The sequence below is a fragment of the Anabas testudineus genome, chromosome 9, assembly GCF_900324465.2.
Source record: "Anabas testudineus chromosome 9, fAnaTes1.2, whole genome shotgun sequence".
Taxonomy (NCBI): Eukaryota; Metazoa; Chordata; class Actinopteri; order Anabantiformes; family Anabantidae; genus Anabas; species Anabas testudineus.
This window is the reverse complement of record NC_046618.1, coordinates 1951075-1972419: the sequence shown is the minus strand read 5'-3', so window position 1 is coordinate 1972419 and position 21345 is coordinate 1951075. Positions and strand designations below refer to the sequence as shown.

Sequence of the window (21345 nt, the reverse complement as noted above, 5' to 3'; positions counted from 1 at the left end):
TCAGTGCATTTAAACTTCTTTAATTTAAAAAAATAAAATCCCCCTTACACTAGCACTTTCCCAGAAAACAGATACTGGTTGTTTGCCAGTTTTGGCTTAGAAAAACTGATTGTTTGCATTTTTCTAGTGATACAAAGGATGGCCAAATATATACAGTACAAATGCATAAATAATCCATTATTTCATCTTCTGTTTATTCACCTATATATGCATTGTTTAAATTTCAAACAAGAAGTGAACTGCATGTCTTCATCATGGAATACAAAGGTATCTGTCTACATAAACTGAGGAAACATAGAAGCCTTGCACTTACAGATTTTTCTCCAGTCTTGTCTCTTTGTGTTGGGAGAGCTTACTCTTTTAGAAGAATGTTTCATCTAAATTGGCAATTAGGAAATCTGCATCCTTGAAAATATAAAACCTTCTCAAATACTCTTATCACGTGTTCCCAGTTGCCAGTGGCAACACTTAAGTGGGGCACTCAGCCTTCAGTCCTTCATTAAACTGTATTATACTGCACTCTCTGTTCTCAATAAACCTTGTTTGTACCAAATATTTGAGTGGCTTTGTATCAAGATGTGCAACCTACGGTTTTATGTGGTAAAAGGCACAGTGAAAACAAGTTTTCTTTGGAGTTTATACTCAGCACTGCTCAGAGAAGGAAATATTTTGAACAGCAATTATCACCAACGAGGTTTAGGCCTCTATATGTCTGATCCTTGGAGAGCCCAATGTTTTCTCAATTCCATTTTTTAAATCACAGCTTTAGTTTCTTTAGTTACTTTGCATATTAAAACATTTACTTAGCCACAATTGATACCAAAAGGCTGTGCATTTCTTTAGATTAAAAAATTTTAATGTTTCACATAATCAGAATTATATACAACTCAACCAGCTACAACAAGGTAAAAAAATAATCAATAATAATGACCCAATACTATATTACAATACAACAGTTCTTCAGAGTATTTTTTCCATTGTTGATCATGCTAATTTACTATAAATTTAAATTTAGAACTCTGAGGTTATGCTACTTTTATTTAAGAAATAAATTGAGAAATGAATTGTAATCCTTTTTATGTTGAGGTTGTGATACTGCAGTAGTTTGTTTGGACACTTGCTAGATAATGTGAAACACATTTGACTGTCTGTTACGTTGCCAGACTAGAAGTCTTCTTATTTCACAAGGAAAATGCAACCATTATAGAAAAAGAACTAAATATGTCTAATTTGTGAAGCAGAAATATTTCTTCATTATCACAAATCCCCTAAGATTCACCTTGCAGCTGCCTGGGTGGTCGCAACCCCCAGGTTATGAATCGCTGTGGACAGCAGATAAACCACAGGAGACACGTTTGGCTTTCTTCTCTCCACTTGGGGGCATCAGTGTGTTGTCAAACCAAAACAAAATGCATGTGAAGTGGTTATGTCATACTGAGCTCTGTCCTTAACAAGTCTGGTAGGTCATAGTAGATCCTACTGATGTCAAACATGTTTCTGTAGGGTAGTAAGTCATGTAGTGTAAACTTGTCATTCTGGCCAGTCCACACTGTTAGAGTGTACCTGTGAACAACATAGGAATGCAGAATTAAGAGCCAACACATAGTATGTCAGTACTCAAGTCAGAAAACAATTATTTGTGCAAGAGGTCATGTCAATAGTTGTTAGAAGAACAAGCAGTAGTTGCCCTAACTGAACAAAGACTATCAGTTGGAGACTTGTGTTCACATTAATTTGTCTACTCTTTGTTTTTAAACTATCATTTGTATGTCAGAGACAACTATAGTGGATCAATTGAAAAGTTGTATTTAGGCCATACCAAAGTTTGCCAGCTTCAAATGCTGTCATTCAAGGAGGGACATCCACCCATAGGCCAGTTTCAGCATAACCTGCTTCTCTTGGGGAATGGTAAATGGTCTGCACTTACAATACACAGCATAGAGCTTTTCTATCAGTATGCAAAGTGCTTTACAATGTTGCCTCTCATTCAACCATTTAAAGCTGCCGTACAATGCACTGCCCTGACCACAGGAAGTAACTTAGTTCAGTGTCTTGACCAAGGACACTTCACCATGACATCATTGGTGAACGACTGTACAACAATCGTAACCACAGCTGTCCTAGGTTCAGCCACTAGACATACTATGCAGGATGGCTGAGACACACCAGGTGGGTGGGAAAGCCTCCCCTAGGCAGACTTGTTATAACACCAGTATGAGACCTTGATCAATGTCTCACACTTTGGATATGTAGCTCCAAAGAAACAATGTCTCCTTGCCTCACTCTGTCCTATAGTAGGCTCTTTAAATTTGAGATGTTTTTCCTTTTGTGTGAAATAACTCTGCAACACATAATCAGCATTACAATTGTCTAAATGGTCAGTGGGACACTCCACAGGCCATTTGCACTACAATGTTGACAGACCTAAGCTGCTGATGCTTCTAACACTTGCAGTCTTTATTTTATTTCTATGCTTTTTTATTTGACAATATGCATGACTAAGAGAAACACAATTTAAATCCACTATATGTCCTGGATGTATAGCAGAGTTGATGATAAAGTTGACTTTGACTTATATCAGGTACTCATAAAATCACGTCATATAAATTATCTTAAAAATAATTGTCTAAAATCTCTTGATAGCATGTGAACCAGTCTAACTGGTTAAGCGCAATTAATATACAGCGGAATATCTTTCATTAGGCTTAAAGCTCTTGGTTGTTGACATGGTCTAATAATTCACAAAATGCTGCTTTTAAGTTTTTGTCATGTTAATTAGTACATGTCATGTGATATAGTGTTCATTTATACAGGACTCAAACATGAACACATGCTACGTTTCAGAGTGAATCAGAGCAGTTGGAGGTTGGATTTTACTCAAGTCAATCCCACTGTGTTGATAGTTACCTGTCTGACTGCTGCAGCAGCCACGTGAGCTGGGAGAACGACTGGACCAGAAGAGCTGCCCGCACTGGGAAAGTGACTGGATGTTGAAGTGTTCTACATACCTCCTCCATCCCACGCACCATGTCCCAGCTGTAACCTGAAAACATTGATAACAAAACAAATTAATCTTAAGGTAAATAAATATATGCAGATCTAAACCAATCATAAATACATCAAAACAACTAAAACACATAATGTATGTGTGCTTAGGTCGCATTTCAAGCATCACTTCCTACTGTGCGTTCGTATGACATACATCCACAGTAAATCTTTATATAAAGTATATTTTATAATATATTTTATTTTATAATATATTATAAAACATGCTAGATAAGCAGGTGACTAATATGTTTGCCTCTGGCACTTAGCTAACTTATTAGTTCATTAGCCACACCATTTATAGTATATGAACTGGAGCTTAAATTGAATATTTGCAGTTTAAAATAAAGATTATATACTGTAAATGCAAGGCAGAATAAACAAATATAATATATATATATATATAATATAACACTATTAGTTCGCACCATCTCTCCTAATATTCCATAGTTGAAATTTTAGAAGCTTTTAAACACTGATATTGATGTCAGCCTCAAAATTGGCTGCAGTGCTAAAAACCTTGATGGCCTATTTTAGACTTGATGTATAAGGGGTCAGAGATCACAAGTAGTAATAGTAAAAGTCTTCATGGAAACGCAGCCTGTCGTGCTGATGTGTCGTCACCTGGGTTAACTATGCCAGCAGTCCATCCTGTAGTCCAGCCAAGAGAGAGCACAGTGTGAGTGGGAAGAGTTGTCACAGCAGAAAGAAAAGCCTGAGGCTCCAGAGGTCTGGCCTGTCCCCCAGGACCAGGGAGGATGTCTGCATTGACCCAAACAGGACGACTAGGCCCTGTCAGCACCTCCTCCAGCAGAGCCACAGATGGAGACACTGCCTCCAGGCTGCATGGAGAGTACAACGCAGTGTGAGCAACACACACAGTCACAGTTTAGTTGTAACTTGTATACTGCATTCTGTTTAAAAACATCAAAGTTCTAAAACATCATCTGAACACATACTAGAAATAAATCTCTGTCTGCTCTGCCGTGACACTTTCTCTGGACGCTCCCAAAGCGTTATGTACAGTACATCTTCGCCAGTCTATACACGGAAAGTTTTACCATCACTCTGGTCGGCCCACTGGAAGGCTTCTGCAAGCTGGCCAATCAATCCAAAGATAAACTAGTTCTCACCTCTTAAAGTCTAGTTTTATTCCCTTGTTGTGTGTTTTTACTCCTTCCAGCCATTCCTTCAGTGTGATGTCACTGTCTGTATCTGGGGGGTGTGCCATGATTGGCTCTTTGGGGTCACGGCCTCTTATAATGATGTCAGCCTCAATCATATGAGTGGGACCTAGGAATGAAAGTTCATGGTCAAAAATAGCTGGGTCACACAAAAAATGTCTGTCACTGTTCATGAAACTCAGAGTTTATATTGTGACTGCATCTGTTCAGACCAAATTCAAATTCATTCATTAACTTACTGAAAACCTACTGAAACTTTGTTTAGTGCTCAGTAGCTTACTGATGTTCCTCTCATGTCTATCTGAAATCTCACTATATGGTGTTTACTTCTTCAGATAATATTTGACCTTATGGAGCCATGTTGCGGTCAGTGTTTTCAGTTTTATTCTCTATATTTTAGTTTTTATTTAAAATTTTAATTTCTGTTTTTAAACCCAGGCTTATAATTTGGGTGACATGGCAGGCAATTGTTAACTATTATCAATCCACACTCACAACACACAAAACATAACTAAGGTTAAATTGGACTCCCATTTTAGCTTCCAATTAGTAGCTTCTTCAGTCTACTTGGATGAATAGTGAATAGTTTTGACCTCCATCCATTTAACATCTGTTCAACGCAAATAGCAACTGTTTAATCTGATCTGGACCTGGTGTTTGGTGGTGCATATGTGATAAAAGGAACAGTGTGAAACCACCCTTTCTTGCTTTTTCACACATCTAAACCTATGGTGTAAATTGTTTTTACACTCCATTTCACTTTATTGTATTTACACAAATCAAATAAAGTGTTCACTAATCTGCAACAACTCTTTCGACTTCTTCCTGATAATCTAGCCCAGGTTTGATGATCTGACTCTAGTGGTTGTTTAGTGACGACTGGGTCCAGTGGGATTTGAACACACCAGTTACTGCTTTTATCTGTAAAGTTAAGCGTTAAGGATTTATTTGTCCTTTCACATCATTCAAAGAGATAAAAGATATAGCTTTGTGTCTGTCGAAGCAGACAGCAACAACATAGAAGTACCTGCTAGAGCCTCCGTCAGTCTGCTCCTGCTGTTGACAGCGTGTGACCATCTCACTTCAGCAGCGTCCCTCTTCTTTATCCCACTCGGACCTGTGAAATAGTCCAGCGTCTGGTCAGACATGTTCCCTGCAGACAAAAAGTTACGTTAAGTTACAAAAAGTCAAACTTGACCTGCCGCTTCACATCCCAGACTGACTGAGTTACAGAATACTGGGAAGGATACATCCACTAATGTTAGCTAGAGAGTATAGCTAGCAAAAAGCAGCTGACAAGTATTCTAGCTGAATTACCCTTTAAGTTCCAAACGACATAAAGTAGAAAAAACCCGATTAAAATGAAAGCACTTCTATGTTTGTTTCCACGGGAAAGAAACGTCGATGTATTAAAGGGAAACATGAGCTCACATGACTGCGTCACATTCACACAGGTAACACATCCATTTCCGCTTACAGCCTTTCAAAATAAAACAACGAGCAGTATTTTGTCACTGTGCTTTTTTTTTTTACCACTTCACTGGTAAATTACAACCCAGACACAAAATATGGGGTTTTCAACCAATTTAATGTTAATTTCTGTCTGAGATATAATTCAAACAATTGAAACATTGAAAGTCCCATGAACCTACTTTGGTCAGCTCTCAGTGTGGAGTTTGGCAGTAGTTGAAAATATAATTGATCCCGCTAATTGTCATACTTGAGAAAAAATGAGAAAAACACATTTAGTTTCTACATATTGCACTTTCACCTAGAAATCATGTCATCAATTTAATTTAAACTTCGCAAGATATATACATTAATCCTGTCCTAACGTTAACAACATGTACAAGCTGTAACATAACGCTTTGCTTAACTTTCCTTTTGGACCTTAAGGAAATGAGCTAATCATTGTTAGCACACAGTTTCACACAGAACTTTATTTCTTTTCAGTACGCAAAAATATCAGATTATATTAACAATATTATGGGTAAAGATCTTATAAATCCTTACATAGACACATTTTTAAAGCTTGTCCAAAACAAATGAAATATCCTAATTTAATTATTGACATGTCTTTCTGTTTCTACATCTTGCAAAATATACAAACCCTATAAAGTCCAACTAGGACATTTTTAATTATCATTAGTATTATTATTAGCAGTAAAAAGGCCTCAGTCCAGGCAGGTTTGTTGCTGATATCAGGTGCAGTAACCATCATGTTCACCTCTGGATGCTGTAGATTGATTGCTGCCATACTTCCACAGGGTTCAGAAGCTCTAATCCGTTTTATCCGGGCTTTTTTATTCTCTACTTTAGATGAAACCTGAAGAAAAACAAGATTCTGCCCCGGAGCGCAGAGGGAGCAGCGTGCTGACGTCACCGAGCGACGTGCCTCTGCTCCAGCTCAGCACACGAAGCATCGCTCATTGAGCCAGTCATCTTTGAAGAGCGGTGGAGCAGGTCTGCGGTGCAGAGCACACAGCGAGGCTCGGATGATCCCTGCTGCCGCCAGCATCTTCTCCTGAACGCCTTTGCTTTTGTCTGCTATTTATTCGGTTTTGTGATTGCTCTCCTCCCTGAGCATCGGGGTATGGGGGAATGATCAGCACCGAGCACCCCCCCGCCGACACCTCCTCCTCCTCCTCTTCCTTCTTGTGCTTCGGTCGGTCTCCCTCCCAGCCTCCCTGCCAGTCGTCGGAGCTCTGCCCAGGATGCGGGCCCCGCTGCTCGGCCAGGCTGCGACGCTTGCGGCCCTGATGGTGCTGAGCACCTGCTTGACAGGTGAGATCCTCTCCTACCTGCTGTCAGTCACACACTGGCTGGTGTTAGGAAGTGGGCAACATGTGCATCAAGCTATTCAACTAGTTCTCTAATGTAACTGGTGATAAAATAAGGCTGTCAGGCTGACACTGGTCCTAGGTTAGGAGTTTATACTGTAGAGGTTGTCATTGATCTGCTGTGGTATGACTGTATGATGCAGGTTAGACTGTATTAGACACACTAATACACCATTAGTTTGCCTATGTCAAGAATATCTGTGATCTCATGGCATTTATCCTATAGTGATACATTTTTATTTCACTGGGTATAGAAAATATCATTATTAGCACGCTATTGTTTTGTTTTGGTTTGTTTTGTTTTTTTCATTTATAATGAAATAATTTATTTAAAAAACAAACAAATCACAAACATCTAAAAAAAAAACTAACAACAAACATTCCTGCATTTCCTCTGCAGCAACATCCGAGTGCTTTAATAAAACGAGCAATTTGAAACAAAATGTAATAATGGGAAGAACAACCAATCAGTTCAGTACTGAGAAAATAACACTGATAACACTGGAAGTATTAGTTCAACACAGGGTGGGGGCTGGTAAAATGTGTACAGTGTAATCAGTGTGCCTTTACTGTGAGTCAGATGAGTATCACAATGAGTTGTGAAAGAAAGTGTGTGTGTCTGTTCTAATCCTCACTGAAATGATGATGCTCCTTTCACAAGCAGAGATGCTTTTGTGCTTCATTACTGTTTCTAAACTGATTAAGTGTCATGTCCTGTCTTAAGATTACTGTGAACGGTGCTAATTCATTGATTTATAGGTGGATAGACATTGAATGGACAATTATTGTATTGATAATTAATGATGTGTCTATATAAACTTAAAACCAGTATTTGGTTCCAGTTTCTGTACAGTTTTATATCTCTGTATTATTTATTTATTTATTTTTTATTTCTACACTACATGTTGTTTGGAAGACATAAGGTCTGTCGAGTGTGTGCTCCGGGAAAAATAATGTTATCTGTAGTTTATAGACTTGATCATTTAATCAAAAACAAACTTACAGAATCATTTAAGACTCCCACGTCTCAGTCAGTTATGTTGTTGATGATTCGATTAATTCATTAGTCAAAATAGTGAAACAGTGTTTTGCTTGTTTTTTGCTCATGGTTTGCAGCCAGATTATCTTGGATTCATCTGTATGATGGTAATTATTAGTTGTATAGTCACATTAAAAGGCATAAATGAAGGAGAGCTGACAGTGAGGATGAGCTGTACTGAGCAGGTTAAAATGGATAAATCAGAGTTGAAGAAACAAAGGCTAAAATGTGCCAGGATCAGCTCTAAGATACTCTAGTTAGCAAAAGGTAGACAGATTAAAATACATAATGTCATTAATGTTAGATGTTTACTTGATTCCCAGAGACATTTAGAAATAAACTGGTACTGTAGCTTGTATTGTTCAGTTTTTTAGAGATGCAGGTAAAAAAAAGGCACACACATTGATGTACAGTGACTCTGGCCTTTCCAACGTGATGTGAGCATTTGTCTGTGAGACAGTACAAAAGAAATCACATTAGCTTGTGATGTAGGAAATGGATGATTCAGTGCGAGAGGAATGGATGGAGCTCGATGTTTTCAGGGCATGTGAGTGCGTATGTTGGTGGTATCACGCACGGCCTCCGTTATCATGAGTAGAGGCACTGGCTATGGTCTGGTTGTCGTCAGAGACGCATTCCTGTTGAAGTTGAAGTGCTCCGTGCCACTGTGGTCGGTGACAGCTCGGCTAGATAACTTCACAGTTTACAGGCGTAGTCACATAAGGATGACACATAGACCACAGCCAGAAAGAACAGAAGAGAAAATGGGTAAGGTGAGAAATGGTAATAATAAAATATGCAAATAATTAAATTGGATAACAAAAAAAAACAATACATTTAGTCAATAAATATAACAAGTAAAACTGTTGCCCCACCAAAAATGTATACATCTGTTACACAATGGACAAGGGTCAACTTTAAGCATCATTAATCTTAGATATAGGCAAAAAAAAAGAAAGGAAATTGTATAATATGTGCTGTTAAATAAAAAGCCAGTCTAGTCCGTATTGACTAGTCTGACCTGAAATTCCTATTAGTGTGACTTAGTCGTGGACTCTTAGCCTGGACACGCATCTGTTGCCATGTGTTAGGACGAGCCGTTTCCCTGACAGCTGGTCCTCTGTTGCATCGTGTCTTGCTGCTCCTGTCACAGTCACATTATTGAAGCCTTTTCATTCAACCATCAGCCAACATCTAGGTCGGATCCAATTATAGTTTACCCATAAAATAGTGGTTGAAATATTCCCCACTAAAATGGAACAGCCCTTTAAGACCCCTGTGCACTATCAGCAGTTGGGGATGGTGGTTAGGTGAACAAACACGAAAACACACAAATATTTCAATATGCAGAGATTTGTTCTTTAGATAGAGATTTGGTTTTCAATTTGAATTTTACTTTGTAGTGAAACAGGTGGAACACAAAGGACATTGGGTTTGTATGTTCTCATCATGTACAGTAAAAACTACACTAATTAAGAAGACTGTGTTGAACAAGCTTTGTTAAAATTTATCTCAAAGATTCAAATTCAGTTAAGCAGCATTTAAGAGATGGATGCTTGTGCCTCTGGCTTGGCTGTTGTCCCTGATGACCTGAAACCAGGTTCCAATCAGGCTTTTAAACCAAACATAACCTGATTAGGGCCTGTGTTGTGTGAAAGGGGCCACTGCTTCTAGGGAGTCAGTTTCCTGGGTGCCCTGTAAATCTGCTCTTCATGGGTTCAGGAACATTCAGGATTCTGTTCCTAACACAGCCCCTTCTTACAGGGCGATTTCAATTTTTAATAAAATTGAAAAAAAATTAAGAATGTTTATTTTACTTTGATATTATGGGTTTTTTCATATTTTGAGGAAAACAGTGAATTGAATTCATTTTTGGAATAATGCTGTAACAAGTTAAGCACTGTGAATACCTTCTGGGGTCACTGTATATTACAGCATATTAATTCCTACATTGTTTATCTTTATTTATGAGTGATGTGCGTACTGAAGTTTTTGCCATTGGAGGATAATTGTTACATCTTTTCTTTCCAAATGCAACAGGTTGATATTTGGTACTACAGTGATGAACAGATTCTATTCTGAATCAGTAGATTTCTCCTTTTTTTGCTTTAGTTATCTTGAATGACAGCTGTACATGGTTTAATAGCACTACTTCACCAGTACTGATATGATGTAATATTCAGTTCAGTCCTGTTTAGCACTGGGCCACTGTAAAAAAAGAGCATCTAGTGCATCAGTTTATTATTTGTTTAAATTCATCAAAGCTTATGCTAAGCTAGGCTAACCACATCCTAACTCCAGCGCTGATTTTCTCATCTCACTTTCCTCCTATGTTGAACTATATTTCGGCTGTATACACATGCTGTCCTGTGAAGTCAACATTAGCAGCACACCTCTACTGAGCAGTGTGACTTTCTCTCTTTGCACATGTGCCACCTCTTAGCCTTGATCCTCTTTCACCCTGCCAGGTGAGCCATAAGTCTCATGATGCTCTGAACTTGGATGACTTGGCAGTGAGTTGTAAGCTGTCCATTCGCATGTCCATCTGTCTGGGACACTTGGACAATACAGGCACCGTGCCCATTGATGGCCATAGGAGTCCACTGAGTTCCTCACTCAAGAGAACAGCCAGCAGGACTAACTTTGTCTGTCTGCAGCAGGGTGGTTCTAGGGTTGCCATTGTGGGTTTCTTAATCTAGACTCTGATATATTGTACCTCAAGAGCTAATGCATGAACTACCATTATATTTTCTACAGTCACTTTCGTGTTCCCCAGTGGATGAATCTTAATTTGGGGATCTTCTGGGTTTTCCCCCAGCACCAGCAGCAGGTTGATCTGATGACTCACCAAATGTTTTAGAGATACAGTATCCATCGTGCCTAGCAGATTAAATCCGCTGATCGACCCACATAACAGCTGGATGCAGAATTTGGTACCGGCATAAATGGTCCCCAGATGTTGTGTCATATCGATTCTGATGAGCACTTAACTTTACGAGATCATCAGTCCAAATCAGTCCTGTAATGTGATTATGATTCTAATTTATTCCTGAATGAATTGTTCATCAACGTCAGCAGGCCTGTGTGTTTAATGCTAGTTAAACTGTATATAAGATACTGTAAATCAGTATGTTAGCTTTGTTCCTGTTGAACATGGTTTAGCTATGGCAGTAAACCCCATGGTTTGCCATGTGTGCAAGCTGGAAACAAGTACAGTTTTTAATGCTTTGGAGTGACGGCACCTAAAACACAGTTTGTTTAAATGATGCCCGCACAGCACTGTGATGTGGTCTGATTTGTCTGCAGACATATCAGTGATCAGGACCTCACACCCACCCACCGTGCAGACACCTCTGTATCTTTGCACCCCGCTGCCTCTGTGTGAGCGTCAGCAGTGTCAAGGCTGTGAAAGCACACGCATCATCAAAGCCTCTCTCTGCTGTCTGACATTTCCAGTTCAGTTCCTGTGAGAGCTGCTTGGTGAAGGGAGCCTGTCGCTGCGTTCAATATGGCGTCCTCTTGTGCTGAATGTCACTTCACCTGAGCGCAGCAGAGAAGTGGAAAAAGATGATCTATTTGTATTCACTGAGGCTCCACTCTGATCGATCAGTCTGGAGCAAAGCAGCAACACACATTGAAACCAGACAAAAATAGGTAATAGAGTACTGGAATAACTAACTTTACTGTTGTAGTCTGATCTCATGTTACTTCTACTTTTGGTGACAACATTTCAGAGGGAATGATTTTGCTTTTATGTCGCTTGTTAGTCATTACAGCTGCAAATTGTTATAAACATGTAAATGACTAATAAATAATTATGAGTTTTTAGGGATTAACACTTGTCAGTACGTCTAGTGGCTCCACCTTTACCAGCTTCTTAGCAAATGTCACCAGATAGTTTCCCAAGGGGACCACATTCTGCTTCACAGGATGTTGATCAGGAAGAGAACGCGTTATTGTTTCAGTTTCACATGTGTCTCTCCTTCACTCAGCCAGTCCTGGTAAAAAAAATTATAAGTTGTAATGTTAACAAGCATGTTCAACTAGTTTCCACTTTCTTAGTTGCAGATTTTTATGCAAACTTGCCAAACTAACAGTTCAGTGGGTCCTCTATTTGTAGATTATTGTTTAAGGTGCAGAAAAACGAGCTGGAAACAACATATGTGTAACCCCACACAGTTTAAAGATTATAATTATCCAATGTGAATAAACTGATAAGTAAATAAACATCTTAAATGAGCTCATGTGAAGACGTGTTTATTCTATTATTCCAATGTGCTGTAATGTAATATTGAACGTTATACTCCTCCATAGCCGTTGGAAGAGGCAGCAGTCAGATATGAGTTGAGACATGGAAGTTGTGCAGCATTATTGGTCATAAAAAGCCTGCCTGTGTCAAGTCCTACCCAAAGCCTTTACGAACATATCATTTAGTCCAGCCTTGAGATGGAGTAAATGAGAAAAGAGAGAATGAACATGTTTCATTTTCTTTGATCAAACACAGGACAAGAGGTTGCTAGGAAACTGGGACTTTAGAAGAAAGTGGATTTGACACTGTGGGAATTTTATTGGTGCTAAGAGACTTGGTGAACATCAGTGGTGCTGGTCCACAAAGACAAAAAGTAATAATAACAATATAATAATAATAGAAAATACATGCTCTAATGCACTAACACTGTGTTTTCAAAATAGCTTTGATGAAGTTGCCTAGTGGGCTTGTTTTATTTGAATGTGAAATTATCTAAAGCAATAATGGTGCTTGTGTAATTTATTATAACATTATCGTGATTATTAGATGTTGATACTTCTATCCCATTAATGTAGTGTTTTCTCATGATGGAGATCTTTGGTAAATGTTGCTCAGTTGTATCTCCCTGTTTTAATGTAACAGGGAGTTCAGGTTGATGTTTCCACTTCTGCAGTAGAGAGCCACAACATATCATTCCCTAAACTCACTGAGATGTTTTCCACGTTTAGCAGCTAATTCATGTCAGGCACACAGGCTCTGTGGTCACTACTGTGGCTGACAGAAGCAGGGAAGCGGGTTGTCCCAGTGCTTTCTGCTCTCCATCATCCAGTTGTAAAGCTTTGCATAGATTAGCTGCTGCGTTTGTAGTGTCCAAGGGCAGGCCATTGTCTGTATGTATGAGGTGTACAGTTTGACAGCTGCTTCAGTCATAGTGCGGCGAGCACCAGTACAAAAACACAGGCACCTAGCTCACTCAGTAGAGAGAGCCTAATGTCATTGTGCCTAAATGTCTTTTTCTGAACATATGTCGAATTAAAAACAAATAGCTGTGCATGTATAAAAGCAGTCTTTTACTTTTTCACCATGCATATGTCATCCCTGCCTTTTCCCTCTCCAGCCTGAGACAAGTCTTCCATCCCTGACTTGTGCATTCGTGCAGTGACTCACCCCCTGATGATGTCACACCTCCTCGGTTGCAGTGGAAGTTGCCGTAGCAACCAGAGCCTAGGTCCCTGTAGCAGAGACGAGCACAATTCTGGCGAGGAAGCTAAAGGGGTTAATATTGATAATTGGGTGTAATTATTTTCCCCCGTGACATCAGGAGCGCTGCCAGAGGCTCCAGAGAAGTCCAGCTTTCTCCTGTTCTCCTCACTGCCTCTGCTCAGACGTCCTCTGTTAAATAACAGGAAAAAAAAATGCTGGGAGAAGTAAATGGATGCAGTATCACACTGAAAAACAAGTGCAACAGATAGTCCCTGTGGGGTAGCAAGTACAGCAGTGCTGTGATAGTCAGTGAGAGCGTTGTAGGAATGGAATGGATCCACCAAAGCTCATTTGATTTGTTTGTGTTTTACTTAACTAACACTGATAAGGGGATTATGATGTATCATGCATATTGGCCACAAAATGAATAAAACACAAAAAGAAGACACAATGAAAACCCACTAAGTGTTGATATACAGGTATTGAGCAGTCCTGCTGCTGCTCTGATAACAAGTGAGGAAAAACATGTCACAGACAAATCTGTCAAGTTGTCCCAGCTCTGCATTCAGCTGCTAACTGCTGAAACCCTTTCCCACTGATACCCTGTCATAAATTGCACCAGAAAGGCAGTGCCACCTCCACCCCCCACAATAAAACAGTATCACAGCAGTCGAGAAGAGGTCAGGCTGCCCACTTTCATCTGTTCTCAAGTTACAGTGACATTTTCCAAGCTGGCATTTTCCTGAAGGTGCCTTGTAGTATTACAGTGGTCATCTTCAAAAACACCAGCTACACTCAGGCGTGAGGAGGCTGCTTAGATTTCAGTGTCACTAAAGAAAGAGGTTTGTACTGTTGAAGTTGTGGTTGTGTAGTGTAAAACATGGAGTCTAGTCAACAAACAAACAAAACAGTCTTTTGTACATATTCCAATATAAATCTGCTATTTCTAGCTACAGTAGTCATTTACAACATTAACAATGTATCTTCATTTTGTGTTTTGTCTTTCTCCATAGAATCTCATCTGTGCCCTCGGAGTTTAGACTGTGCCCAAGCAGGACGACACTTCTGCCAGCCGGGCAGCTCACACTGTGGCCCCTGCTTGCATCCTCTGGTGGAGAACTCCCATGGCCGCTGTGTCGTGAAGAGGAGGCACGCTCCTCACTCTGCTCAGTTCAGTAAAGGTCAGTGGTGGGCTTCTTTTAGTTTGTTATTATTGTTATCTATCATTTCTAAACCCGCTAAATAAAATTGAACATGTGAAGCACCACACAGACAGTATGAAGCAGTGTACTGGCTTCATGTCCTCTCCTCTGTCCCCCCCCCGATGCTGCAGTGATGCTTTTCATTCATGATTCTGAGGAAGACCCTCTCCACCGCCCACATCTCTCACTCACCCTTTCCTTGTCTCATTCTCCTTATTGTCATCCACCCACGCTTTGAGCAGAAGGGCTAGTAAAGTACCGAGCCATCCACCCACACACAGTAACACACACAGTAACACACACAGTAACACACACAGTAACACACATAGTAAGACACACACACACAGTTCTCATCGACAGTACTATGGTACAGTTCTATGTAAACGTGTGGGTTACTTTTCCTCTCAAGATCTTCAAAAAAGTCATTAACTCATTTGGCCATTTGGTCTTAATTGACTCACTCGGACTTGACATGCAGGTCAAATATGCCACTGTGAATCATCGGCTTATGCTGTGTCCGAGCCTTTAAACCTTATGGTAACACTCAACAACCATGAGCTTGCCCAGGAACTGTAACTCACTGGGGGTTTAAAAATGAAGCCAGCTGATGCCAACAGGGCAGAGAGGCTATAAAATAACATCCGAGTGCTTCCAGCTTCCAGCTTCCAGATATTTGTGCTGTGTGTCTTGTCTTTGTGAAAGATGTCCTGCACTCAGCCGGTCGAGTAAAATTAGTTCAACTCTACAATTTAACAACAATCTCATGAAGGGATCTCTCGACTCTTATGCCTGCGTGACTTACTCCCACTCATCAGTGTTGTAAACTGGCAGGCAGTGTGGTGACGCTCTGCACTGCAGCACAGGATCACAAGTAGTGGAGGAGACATTGTTCATTCATTAAACTGAGCAGGTTGTCCTTTTTATTTTTTATACCTCACAGGGTGGGAGGTGTTATCTTTTTTTAAATCCACCGACCTGACCCTCAGCACTATTCCCAAGTGGGCAGGACAAATGGCTGTTATTTCCAGCAGCAGTAACACTGAGCGGGTGTCACTTACTCTGTGTGACTCAGATGATATTTTTTAATCCAACACATTTAACTATTTGAATATGTGTTTTTTGTATCATTTGTTTAATTAAGTTCCCTAATTCTAACACGAGGACTCGGTGTAAATATGTGATCATGTTTTCAGTAACATCCATCAATCTTTCAAGCACCTTCTAGCTACAGCAGCTGTGATGAACGTAGTGTTTCATTGAAGACAATGATGGATCTGGATTTGTTTTCCTCCAGCTAAGATGAGCACTTATCCAGACCTGGATCAGGAAATCGACTTCCTCTCTGCCATCATCAGCGAACAGAAAACTGAATCCAGGCTGCCAGGTAGTTGACTACTTTTCCCTTTTTCTATTTACCACTACACCCCCGGTGATGTAATAACTCCAACTTTTTCATTTCCTTATCTTGGCTACAGCCCCCAAGGATGGCTCCAAGTCCAAATCCAAGCAGGTCAGTGAGACCGCCTCCGCTCATAGAGCTCCCGTCACAGGGCAGCCCACAAGCCAGAGTGTCACCAGCACGGTTCCACCGACCACCACCACAAACCGCACCACCACTCTGCTCAGCCAGCCTGTCATCCTCCCCTACCCCTCCAATGACCAAGTCTTCATCAGTAAGTCTTTTCTGTCCTTTAGCCCTGACCTCTGATGAACAGTTCCTGTTACTGTTACTGTTAGGTAGACCAGTCTTTGCTGTATCTTTGAGTTGAGAAAAACTATTCTTCATCCTTTTTAAGGTCCTACTTTATCATTTAGTTGAGATAGTTTCTTGGTGTTGGTTCAGTACATCAGCACATAAACACGCAAGCGCACACATGAGTAAAATCCCAAGAAAAACGGAGGTCTTGTTTCCTGGAAATCTCCCCAGGAATCAAGTCAAAACAAACCCCTCTTTAAATAAATCATGGATGTGAAAATGAGGGAGAAATGTGCATCACATCTTAATGTGGATTATACTTTAGTAAAATGACTTCCTTTGTTTGAGCACACATAAGCTGAAATCTCCTGACTGACCTCAAATTGACTACAGTGTGAAACAGAACAGAATTAGTATGTTAGTGTCCATTAGTTAGGCTTCGCTCCATTACTATGACAAGTGTTGCTTTCACTGTTGACACGGCAGCAGATATGGGTACTACACTGTAACTGGCACACTGACACGGTTCTTTCCGTGAGCTCTTCTCTGAGCTTCTGACACTTCACCAGATCTTTCAGTCAGGGACCATGTCTTCCTCTGATGCCCACAGATCTGCACCACTTTCTCTGCCTCTGACTGTCTGTATGTATCTGTTCACAGTCATGAGCAGTGTCTTCATCGTGGCAGGTTCTCTAGCTTTGATCATCGCAGGAGCCTGCTGGATCAGGTAAGGCATTTACTCTTCTCTTCTTGCACTACTGCATGTTCACCTCTTTTGATAGCAAGTTCCATTTAGGGCTGTAACCAACAATGCTTTAACTGCTGATTACTGCATTTATTTCTTAGTTAAACAGTTTAACAGGTCTATAAATAGACTGTTAGTGTTTTCCACAGCTTAAAGAGATGTGGCTTGATAACATGTAGTTATCCAGCCCAGAGGACTAACAAGGCTACAACCAGACAGTTTATGCACTTATGCTGAAAAACCAATCACTCATCAATAATAAAAATGAATATACTGCCATCAACAATTTTATTGTTGCTTGATTAGTAACTAATAGATTAAGCAACCAGTTATGTTAAAAGTCTGTACTGAGTAGATTCTAGTTCTTTAGCATGTAGTATTCAAAACCCCCTGTTCTGAGCTAAGCTAAACTTATTGTACAATATCCAAAAAAAACATTCTTGGTAAAGATATAAATATTTTTTCTCCTCAGTGTTTCTGTATTAAATATTTAGTTTTGTATTTTGTAAGATCACTGACTTACTGAAGTTTTAGAATGATGAAGTTTTTACTGTGCACAATTTAGAAATGTCCTACTTTTATTTTTACACCAGTGGTAATGTTGCAGAGACACAGTAATGTCAGTTCCAAGTGCGTTCACAAATGTTAGATCTATTCTGATGCAGCATTTCTCAGTGTTGTCACTTATTTTGTTACAGATTGCAGAAAGGTGTGCGTCTAACTAAGAAGGTAGACTACCCTGCGTATGGACTGGTCAGAACCCAAACCTTTGACAATTTGGTGAGTAGAAAATATCAGTCGTTTGTGGAAACTAAAAACGGAAACTTAATACTGGCATAATTGGGGAGAACCTGAGATTTGAACCCCACATGAAGGACAGTGATCTTACCTCTATACTATCCAGCTGCAGCCAGCTGCTGTGACTAATTCATTTTAAATATGCAAAATAAAGTGTAGAACAGCATATCATTACACTGTATACCACTTCAGTGTGTTTTTGCATTAGGGTTAGACAGCGGACACCTTAGGAAACATTCATCCAGTAACACAGCTAACAGCAAGGTAGCTGCATCTGTCTAGCTCCCAACTCCTCCACCAGTTTCGCAACTTGAACACGTGCAGCACAACCACGTGCAGCAAAGTGAATGTCAACTGAACAGCGTGACTTGATTTGGGTGAATGCCACTGACTTTCTCATGTCCCCTCTGCCCATTGATTGGTTCCAGCCCGGGGACAAGAAGCTGGCTCAGAGTGCCCAGATGTACCACTACCAGCACCAGAAGCAGCAGATGCTCTCCCTGGAGAAGTGAGTTGTCCTCTTAGCCCAGACACTCATATCTTTCCTGAACATTTGTGTCTGTCTCTTGTCCTTCTTTGACTCTGTGCTGTCTTCTGAATATTTTATAACTCTTAAGTGTGTGTGTGTGTGTGTGTGTGTGTGTGTGTGTGTGTGTGTGTGTGTGTGTGTGTGTGTGTGTGTCACATCTGCAGGCACAGGGATGAACCAAAAGTTCCTGACTCAGGAGCATCAACAGATGAGGAGAATGAGGATGGAGACTTCACAGTGTATGAATGTCCTGGATTGGCACCTGTGAGTAAACTCTAAACTCTATAGTTACAGTATATGATCAGGTCAGCATAAACCTCCACAACACTAATTGGAGTGTTAAAGAATACTTGTAGGGAAGTACGATTGGATTTACTATTAGTAATACAGAGAACATTAGTGACATATCGTACTAGTATTCAGCAGGTGAGCACGAACACGTTATGATAGAAATATCCTGTAATCTGTGTAACATAACTGCTCTCTATCTAGATTGACTTTGTGCAAACAGAGCCATAATGTCACCCCGGAACAGACAACATGTCATTTCTGATAATGAATCCTTTTCCCATCTCTGTGTCCATCTTTAGACAGGGGAGATGGAGGTGAAGAACCCGCTTTTCGATGACTCCACCCTTTACCTCCAGAGGTTCCACAAGTAAACCTGGACATTTCCAGTTCTCCACCCTCTGAATGCAGCACTCAAATCATGAATGCAGTGTGATCAAATCATTGAATTTACGCCCACACACACTCCACACACACTGCTGTGCTCAGTCCAACCCTTTTAATGGACAGGACGGACCGTGTAAGATACAGAGGAGGGAGAGGAAGAGGAGTGAGGCGTTTGTGGACATTTAGAGGATGGCTGCTCTAAGGCTAAGGTTAACGTTGAAGCAGTACTGAATCCTGCACCACTGTCTCTCATCCGACAGCTTTATTCTCTTCTTTTCATGCTTTTTTTTTTTTTTGTTTGTTTACAAAATTATAGTTAGCCCAAATCTAGAAGCTCAGAATGACTTGAAACAGGTAACAGATGAGCATACTGAATTGAATGTCCTGCGTTAATAGACCAAAGTGCACAGACAGTCCTCTGATGCCATTGAGCTATTCCTAAGTATTCCTCGATTAGTTCTCAATGAACATGTTTATTAATCAGTAAATATTCCTTAATTAATTGAGTTCAAACTGCAGGCTTTGTTTTTATTTGTAGTATTTTTTTCTTAAAAAAAGAAATGTGATTTTAGTCTTTCATGAACACATCTACACGCAGCATCTATCCATATGTAGCCATTGTGTTCTCAGTATATTTGCTCTATGCATGTATTGATGACGCTGTGTATGAAACCTGGGTCAATATGCATTTACTGTTCTTACAAGTATCTTGTGCAAACTTGCTAATGATAATTATATATTTAGATACATATCTATATATCTATATAGATATATATAGACATAAAACTTGAATAATTTCAAAGGAATTTGAAACTTCTTTACCTAGAACTCTGAACCAGAGTGAGTCCATCTTGTATATATGGTATCTGACTAACATGGCTTGTTCCCATGGTTTTGTGATCTGTATATAACTGCTGGTGTGTACAGATCTTACCTCTTACTGTTCCTACACATGTTCCTCAAATATTAAACTGTTTCCTTATCGCGCATTCCTACACATGTGGAAGGGACAGTACCAGAAAAGTAGAGATGTCCATGGTTCGAACACATACTTTAACATTTATAAGTGCATATTGTGCTGTTATTGAAACATAGTAGGTTTGGTGATTAAGGGGAAAGCAGAGAGTATTCAAACAAGGTTCCTGTACTGGGGAACATGAACAAAGACAAGCACTATGTATAAGTTGTACAAATCGTGTCACACTGACGTCAAAGACAACCAGTCAACACATGATAAATGCTTTAAATAAGACAAATAACATTAACCTAAATGAAGTGCTTAAGTCCTTCATCTCACTAATCTTCTTTTTTTGATCATGTTCTGAGTTTTAGAATAAAGTTGTCTGTCATTTTAAGCCTATAATTCAATTGCTTATTTTCCAGATACTCAACTAAACTAAAGAAGAACCTTTTTATTGTTGGTTAATCAGCACAGCAGTAGCTAAACTAACAAAATTACAAAGGGCTTTCTAATGACCAGTCTGTTGAATTGCTCACATTGAACTGCTATATGTTTATATAGTATTCATTTACAGCATTGTGCAATGTCTTCACTGTATTTTTAATCAATTGAATGTTTTTAATGCATAAAAAAATTAGAGAGACATTTTAAAACAAGCCCAAACATTTGAACGGTAGCGTATCTGTTTTTTGTTTTTGTTTTTTTTACATTATATATTAATACTGAAGACGACAGATAATGTATATGGAAGAATTTAGTTAATTCATGTCATATTTTAGCCAGTAGTCAGGGTTCGGGTCGAGATATTGGTAATATCTCAAGAATTCAAGAGCAGTGGCCAGCGCTGTATTACATTTGAATTTAATAATACATAAATGATACTCAATATGCCCAATAATTATACTCAATATCATTTCAGTTTGATCAAATCATTTCATTTAAACATAATCATCTATGGACATATATGTCTTATGTAGCGTGTGTATATAAAGAATGCAACCTGGTCTTTCAGTGGTTTTGTAGCTTAATGAACACAATGCACACAGCAGCATGGTTTTATAATGACAGACTGGTGCATCTCACATGCATATCCTCTGCTTTTTCCTTAACTCAACCTGCTACTCTCACCCAGCTTAAACACTGTACAGACAAGACATGCACAACTACCCTACTGTGTAA

General features: G+C 39.6%; 2 protein-coding genes across 3 annotated transcripts; one reads left to right on the top strand and one right to left on the bottom strand.

Moving 5' to 3' along the window:
* Window positions 1-895: 895 nt before the first annotated feature.
* fam151b (family with sequence similarity 151 member B) lies at window positions 896-5696 on the bottom strand. 2 transcript variants are annotated; one of them, XM_026344264.1, is made up of 6 exons: window positions 5661-5696; window positions 5257-5382; window positions 4179-4338; window positions 3670-3887; window positions 2908-3043; window positions 896-1563 (listed from the first exon to the last, which is right to left on the bottom strand). In XM_026344264.1, exons 2-6 carry the CDS (start codon window positions 5375-5377, stop codon window positions 1425-1427), a joined length of 774 nt encoding a protein of 257 aa, XP_026200049.1. In that variant the 5' UTR covers window positions 5378-5382; window positions 5661-5696; the 3' UTR covers window positions 896-1424. The 2 variants fall into 2 exon arrangements, with proteins under 2 accessions (XP_026200049.1, XP_026200048.1); XM_026344263.1 differs by having other exon boundaries at window positions 899-1563; window positions 5547-5695.
* A 997-nt stretch (window positions 5697-6693) lies between these two features.
* Window positions 6694-20819, top strand: npdc1b (neural proliferation, differentiation and control, 1b). Its single transcript, XM_026342614.1, has 9 exons — window positions 6694-7013; window positions 14574-14741; window positions 16057-16146; window positions 16238-16435; window positions 17119-17185; window positions 17902-17983; window positions 18430-18509; window positions 18695-18794; window positions 19121-20819. The coding sequence occupies exons 1-9, from the start codon at window positions 6944-6946 to the stop codon at window positions 19190-19192; spliced, it is 927 nt and encodes a 308-aa protein (XP_026198399.1). The 5' UTR covers window positions 6694-6943; the 3' UTR covers window positions 19193-20819.
* Window positions 20820-21345: the final 526 nt, after the last annotated feature.

Coding starts and splice junctions, on each gene's coding strand:
- fam151b (XM_026344263.1), bottom strand. CDS start 5,652: ATGTTTCCCTTTAATACATCGACGTTTCTTTCCCGTGGAAACAAACAT. Junction 5,383..5,546: donor TGTCGTTTGGAACTTAAAGG/GTAATTCAGCTA, acceptor TTTTGTCTGCAG/GGAACATGTCTGACCAGACG. Junction 1,564..2,907: donor CTGCTGCAGCAGTCAGACAG/GTAACTATCAAC, acceptor TGTTGTTCACAG/GTACACTCTAACAGTGTGGA.
- npdc1b (XM_026342614.1), top strand. CDS start 6,944: ATGCGGGCCCCGCTGCTCGGCCAGGCTGCGACGCTTGCGGCCCTGATG. Junction 16,147..16,237: donor AACTGAATCCAGGCTGCCAG/GTAGTTGACTAC, acceptor TCTTGGCTACAG/CCCCCAAGGATGGCTCCAAG. Junction 17,984..18,429: donor CCCAAACCTTTGACAATTTG/GTGAGTAGAAAA, acceptor GATTGGTTCCAG/CCCGGGGACAAGAAGCTGGC.